The 7459-nt window shown below is 36.2% G+C and overlaps 1 protein-coding gene across 1 annotated transcript in view; it reads right to left on the bottom strand.

Moving 5' to 3' along the window:
* LOC123552442 (uncharacterized) overlaps window positions 1-7459 on the bottom strand; it is a 30708-nt gene that overhangs the window by 995 nt on the left and 22254 nt on the right. The window contains exons 12-19 of the mRNA XM_053542331.1: window positions 6196-6415; window positions 5448-5551; window positions 5029-5183; window positions 4615-4783; window positions 3543-3758; window positions 2200-2426; window positions 1269-1450; window positions 686-837 (exon numbers count right to left, since the gene is read on the bottom strand). Coding sequence (XP_053398306.1) covers window positions 686-837; window positions 1269-1450; window positions 2200-2426; window positions 3543-3758; window positions 4615-4783; window positions 5029-5183; window positions 5448-5551; window positions 6196-6415 — 1425 coding nt within the window. The remainder of the gene's footprint in view (window positions 1-685; window positions 838-1268; window positions 1451-2199; window positions 2427-3542; window positions 3759-4614; window positions 4784-5028; window positions 5184-5447; window positions 5552-6195; window positions 6416-7459) is intronic.

Here is a 7459-nt window from a genome sequence, read left to right as displayed (position 1 = left end):
ATTCAGGCCTCTTATCCCTACACATTGATAACGTTCTTTAAAACGTGTTAATTTCATGCAGCCAAACAGAGAAAAATCAACTTTAATTTAATTTTGAATGTTTAACTGGCAGCTAGTAGGTAGGTTGTTATCCAAATGCCAAAATACCAACTATTCGCTATTAACATGGAATGTATGCACATGCATTAGTCATGTTATTGCTAAGAACTACGTTACATAGAATAAGACCAACACTACTTAAATTTGATAACACATCCTTTTAAGCTACATACTAGAAGCGGGCCCTCCTGGCCGAGTGGTTAAGGTCGCTGACTTCAAATCGCTTGCCCCTCACCGATGTAGGTTTGAGCCTCATTCGGGTGTTTCAATTCTTCATGTGGGGATGACATCCAGCTGGCTTAGGTAAGGTCGATGGTTCTAACCAGGGGTGCGCCCGCGATGAAATAATGCACGGAGTGCTACCTAGGATCTCCCTCCACCATCAAAGCTGGAAAGTTGCCATATGGCAGGCATTGTTTCGGTGCGACGTCAAACCAAACCAAACAAACAAACCAACGTACTAGAAAACTGAAGATCATCTATAGTTTAGAAAAAGGACAGTCAGGTGTGAATTCCTAATCAAGATATCCAAAAGAAATGGGGGATAGTTACATAATAAATTATGAAAAGTGTTTGATAAACTTACTTTCCGACGTGTTCGGCATCTTTGATGGATTCTGGGAGTTCTTTATGCAGTGTTTCTGGGAGGATCAATACCAAAACACCGGCCGCTATACTCGCAGCACCAAATATAACCAATGGCAGGGCACGTCCAAAGTCACCAGATACTACTTTATTCTACCGTTTACAAAAGCAAAACACATTCATCCAAAGAAATAAAATCACCATCCAGCAGACATGGTGTGATGATATGGAAATGGACAGAATAAAACGTATTTTTAATTATTTGACACTCATATATTACATTATCTTTAGATTGGGCAGATTTGTGGTCAAACGGTAGCACGCTGGACAACGAAACAAGAGGTCTTGAGTTCGAGCCCCCGCCAACTAAACTAACTAACATTCTTTCAAATAGATGTCCCGTGTATAGGTGCTTTACGTCCAGTGTGTAAAAAGCAAGAACAGCTAGAAATGAAGCACCTTCTATATCTTGCACTACCGCCCAAAACCATGCAAGTGATGATAATTTTGGATGAGTCACCTACATAGATAACCGCTTGCGGCTTTAGAAAAGATTAGACAATCAAATATGAAGAAAATCATACCATATCAGCAATATATGGTGCCAGTATACCGCCAATACGTGCACAACACGAGCTTGCTCCCATGCCAGCGTTCCTTACCACAGTAGGGTAGAGTTCGGCAGAAAACACGTAGATAACTGCGAAGGCTCCAGCCGCCCCGAGTTTTCCGATCATTGCGAGAGTGACAGTTACAGCATGTAAGCCTGTTTTATGAAATCGGAAATATAATTCACTGACGAAGTAAAATAAAATACAAATGTAATCATTATTGCTCCTTGTCTACGCCTTCACTTTACATGTCACAGACATGTCCGAGACTAAAGTTCGTATCGTAACTATTGACGAATTTTAAAGTTTTTCACGTACGAGATTTTCTCGAAATTCAAGTATAGTACTTGGTGTATCTTCAGCAATGACGCCAGGACATTATCAACATAAAATACCCATACAAATGATTAAAAATGTTTACGCAATATAAGATGTGTTGAAGTTACAATCTTACAAGCTGAAATATTTACCGATTCCTTCATAAAATACCAAACATGAATGTTATTATAAACGAGACTTCAGGTTTTGCTGCATCGTCCTTTATTTGTAAAACATTTTCTTCAACAAGGGGTCTTATTGGGACTTCGAATCACCTGACCCACAGCACTGTGGCTTAGGTATCCCATTTGGAATGTAGTATTTTATGTGAGGAAACCATTTAGTTTGGCCTAAGGATTTTTGTGATTTTACCAAGCTGCTTCACTTGCCTGAAGCAATGCTTAGAAGTGCATTCGGGCTCTTCCTCCACATCAAACATGTACAATTTCTTCCATTGACCTGATTAGACATACGTCGGTGTGTCTTTTAAAATCCAAACAAATGTAAAGTACACGATAAAAATTATCTGCAAAGTATCTTCTTTCGTGCCGTATTAAACTTAAGAACATAGATGTTTGATACTCACTGTCACCGCCATATATGGTTGTAAACACTGTACTCACACAAGCCAAACCACCAACTACCATCGTCAAAAAATGAAGCCACTTTCTACCAATTCTGTCCAGTAACAATATACATAGAGCAAAGGCTGGAAATTCTACTAGCCCAGAAATGGTGAAATTTAGATAAAAATTCCCACCAAGGTTGCCAGTATTCAGTGACAGTCCATAATACACCATGCTTACTACCGCCCTTTAATGAAACAAAAGCGTGTCAATATTATATAAAAGAAAAAATAAAATACAGTATTCTTTTATAGTAGTCAGGGTAAAACAAAACCTATAAAAGATAAATCACTCGCTCGTGACAGATATATTCAGTGATTGTTGTAACAATAAAATAAACACATTTCTATACTAGGATAATCCATATTGGCAGTAACAATGTTGAACCAAAATTACTGTCTAAATCTGTGTGTATATCCCTTCATATTTTGGATTACTTGATGCCAATTGCTGAACGATACAGCCAAGGAGTACAAAGTACATAGTAATATACCTATAAGTATATTGTTTTCTAGATATGTCTGCATAAGATGATTGGCATTCAAAATGATTCTACATGTTCAGCATGAGTTGACAGACCATTACTAACTGTAGATCGTTGCAAATGTATATAAAAACGTCTAAACAAATAGACGCTTATTCTGTGAGGAAGATATTACTCAATAGCTTGAAAAACACTGGAATTATAATGAAAATTTAGCATGTGAAAAGGTCTCCGAGAGTCAACACTAATTGGTGATATATAATGGGACCTGGAAGTTAACCCTACTACAATCTAGATGTTCTTTCCAATGAAGTATAACTAGACACTGGTACTTAGAAGAGAGAAAAATAGGGCCGGAGTTGAAGAACTATCATCTTTGGTAAGAGGCATAGCTTTTAAAAGTTCTTGATGGAACTGTGTTTAGTAAGGACATATTTGCACTTACGGTGTATATAAATGAAGAAGGTAGAGTTTAAGACCCGTGTGTACAACCTTTATATAATTATAGCTGTATGACAGTAATTATGACCAGTCAAATAATAAAGACAGGACTACTTTAAATACGGTATTATGTATCAATTATATTTAATTGGCAACCAATCAAAGAAAGCCATAGAAAATTGTATATACTCATCTTTACTTAAAGTATATTAGAAAATTCACAATAGTACAAATGTTGTACACGCTACAATATCTAAAGTGATAAAAACACAGTTAATTTATCAAAGAAGTGAACGATCTTTGAGACTGAGACCTGCAACTGAGACAAGCATAGGGGTTTCTTACCGGCGTATGCTGTGAAATTACTGAAATTCTTACCAGTTGAAAAATATAACTAGTGTCCGCACTGCCATGACCTTTGTGCTAAATAAATGCCATAGTTTCCCTTTCGGAGCATTCAGATCTATTGAGTTTTCGTCGAACATCTTCCCGGGTAGAGAGGCTTTATTGACTGTAGCCGCCTTCCGTATGACTTTCTCCGCCTCTTCAAATCTGCCCTGGCATAATAACCATCTTGGGGATTCAGGTATTAGCCTAAAGTAGAGAAACGATTTTTCAAGTTTGCATTAAAGTACAAACAGTTATTTATTAAAACCACATCTTAATTGAATGCGAGATTTATTAAATGAATTTGTATCTACAGACATACACGAAGTTGCATTAGCGTATTCCAAACTTCTTTTCAAATAACACAAACTTTATTTGACAAAATTCGGTATTTCTGATTGTTTTGCCCCGCGGTCAATACAGTGTTCGAAAAGTCCATCCGTCCGTTACACTTTCTTGCGGGTTTTTTTTCATCCAGTTAATGAAACTTGGTGTAAGTCGTCAATATGAAACTGGAATGCTAGTATTGTTTGGACAGTATATCCGCTTATTATTATTTTTTGAGTTCTGCCCCGGTTTTGGACTTAACCATATTGCAACTATATATGTACCTTGTGTACTCACCTCAAGAGGCTACAATTTAAATGAAACTTGCCCCTTTCTTAACTATATATGTACCTTGTATACAGTTTCCATCCAATTCATTTGAAACCTGGTATACATGATCAAAACGAAGTACATTTTTGTAGATAAGTGTAGTTTTTAAGGGTTTTCAGTTCTAATTGTTTTTGCTTGAGTTATGCCCAATTAAGGACCTAACAATATTACAGCTACATCTTAACCTTGTGTATTTAACTCCTCCTACAGTTTCTGACTATTTTAAAAGACAGTAGTATAAAATAGACAACCGTATATTGTTGGTTGTTATGTCTGACTTTTTAGTCTAGCTCTTTTGGATAATATACTATTATTCTATCAAGCATTTTCAGGGGACATTTGTCATACAATGTTATCATCATTCTTGTTTTAAGATAAGACATATCAAAGGTGCTTTAAATATTACCAAAAATATGTTAGGTACAAAATGTTTGGGAATGCTACGGCCATCTCGATGTATTTCCAGTCCCGCAATAGGTAAGCCACGCCAGCAATTATCAATAAACCAATAGCGAAGAAGTATTCGACCACTATACCCGCCCACATTCTTTTTGAAGGACCAACAAGTTCCATTCCTATATAATATTTATTATTATTATTATTATTATTATTATTATTATTAATATGTAGAAAATATGAAAATGCCAAACCCGGCAACGATTACAAATATGCATTTAAACAATATTAATAAAGTGTCAAAAAAGCAGATATTTACTTTAAGATCTGTTTTGTCTTGTGTAAACTATTTTTATCAATCTAACCTTTGATGTTTTTCATTAAACCGACCAAAAGTAAAAATTCTGTTACTATAAATATCTACCAATGACAAATCCTGTCATGGAAACTCCAGCAATCGCAGCACCATTCAAAAATCTCAGAACGACAAACACGATGTATGTATCCGCCCATGCTAAACCTATACTTGCTCCAATATTCAGGGAGAATGAGATTAATAAAGTCTTCTTTCGACCAATTCTATAAAGAAAACGATTGCTGTCATTTATTTCTTTATTCAGATTTCTTTTGTAGTTTCATTTTTTTTATTTTTCTCTTAATCATGCTGTGACATTTTAGCTACAAACGCATGTACATACTAAATTGAAATATTTTGATGTATTTGCTTGTCTCCGTCGCCAATAAAATTGTTTTTAATTACGATTATGAGGTTAGGCTGAATCTTTAAAACAATATGCACAAATATGTATTATACGTATGGATGTACACGAGTCTCTTACTTACACATCTGATACGATACCAAACAAAAAGGCACCAACCAAAACGCCAGTGAAAAACAACATCTTCGCAATGGAGGGTAGATTGTCATCGCTACAGATAAGATTTTTCTGAAACAGTTTTAAATAATTATAACACGATAAAAGCGCGGTAAACTCTCTGATATCTACATACTGCAAAAACTAGAATTTATCAGGAAGACGTTTCGGCTCGTGGGAAGGGTGGGTGTTAGGGAGCTCCGTGGCCGAGTGGTTATGGTCGCTGACTTTTGTCCCTCACCGATGCGGGCTCGAGTCATCGCTTCTGGTGTGTAATTCTTGTGAGAAAGCCACCAGATTTGTTTACGTTAGGCCGTTGGTCCCGACAATGTCTGAAAAATTGCTTCGACTCGGCTAGTTCAATAGGTATATTACAATACTCTCAGGAATGAGAGCGGAGTTCGGTTTTCGGACTAGCTATATTTCTGGTGCCATGTGACCTTCTCCTCAGTGAATTTCATGAACCAAGTGCGGATCCAGATGTTGACGCAACCGGCGCGCGCTTCTCTAGAAGTCCGGCGATCATGTATTTTGATAGCCTAAGGCTGAGACATCAAATATCAAACAAATGATTTTCAATTCGATTTGCTCGCATACAGTATAGTAATAACATTCATAACTGATAAGGTGGATAAACTGGCCGGCAGTCGAATTTAAAAGCTATCAATTAATTTATTTTTAATATCTATGCCCCATTTTTCTTTTTCTTTCCCTACCTGTGACGTGAATGTAGAATCAAAGTCCGTTTTGTCATATACCCATTGGGAACATGAAATTTCGGTTGCATTGATTGGTTTGTTGTTGCCATCATACGTGCTGGAGTCAGTAACATACAAGTGACATTCATGATACAGAAACGTTTTGTCTGTAGGTGGTGGAATAGTTTTGTTGATTAACATCTGATGGTAGTCACCCTGTACCGAGTACGTTGCACACCTGTGATAAGAGATCCATGTAAATTAAAGCTTTGATTATCAACAGTTCTGTTGTATAATAAGCTGGATTACAACCAGTCATATATCTGCAAATATACTTTACAAGTACAAATTCAACTGCATTTTTATTACTGGTATTAATGTATTCAACAACAGCTTTTGTTTTGTGCATGTATGCCATGAATATACAAGTCAAAAGTTTGTCCGCCGCCAGAAATGTATATTCAGATCAGTCATAAAGAATGTCCTTTTATGATCTCAAAAATAATTGGGGTCATCTGCAGGTCATGGCAATCTAAATATATTAAATTATATCCTAATAAATCTAATATCTATAGTTTATGCAAACTAACCACACTTTCCTTACCAGGATCCTAACAGAAGTAATGTAAACACATTTCCTTTTACTCATCTCTATCAAAGGGTATCAGCTCACTGAACAGCTGATTATTTGTTTACATTTTATGTACGCGGATATTGATGACGTCATACACAACATGTTTTTACAATTTAATATTAAGAAAAAGCATAATTCCACAAATCTCTGATAATCTTGGTAATCCTACATCACCACCAAATTATAAAAAAATTTATCTTGTATCTAAATCAAATGTACCACATGAAAGGCGAAAATTGTAGAAATAAAAATGTAAACAAAAGGAACAATTAGGTCACGGTCATCCGAGATGGTTGTAACTTACGGTGTGTTACGAAGATGGTCGAAACGTGTGACGTGACCCAAGTTTTTTCTCTTTTTTTAAAAAAAAGAATAATAAAATAAATATATATAAATAAAATATTTTATCATTTAAATAAATTATTAGTGTATCATACGTCTACGAACAAAATATATCTGTACAAGATCGAAAACCTGTCACGTGACTTGCTCCCTGTCCCACACGCGAAAATATTTTAGCATAACAAACATAAACCCACCGCCTCCTGGCGGCGGGTAACAACCACTTTAGAATCCCTACAGTTTGCTAACTCAGCGCCGGGTTATAGGGATGAGTACAGCCAGTCTACCTACCCCTCTGACCCGTGA

The sequence above is a fragment of the Mercenaria mercenaria genome, chromosome 4 (assembly GCF_021730395.1).
Source record: "Mercenaria mercenaria strain notata chromosome 4, MADL_Memer_1, whole genome shotgun sequence".
NCBI classification, from domain to species: Eukaryota; Metazoa; Mollusca; class Bivalvia; order Venerida; family Veneridae; genus Mercenaria; species Mercenaria mercenaria.
This window is presented reverse-complemented; position numbering and strand designations above follow the sequence as displayed.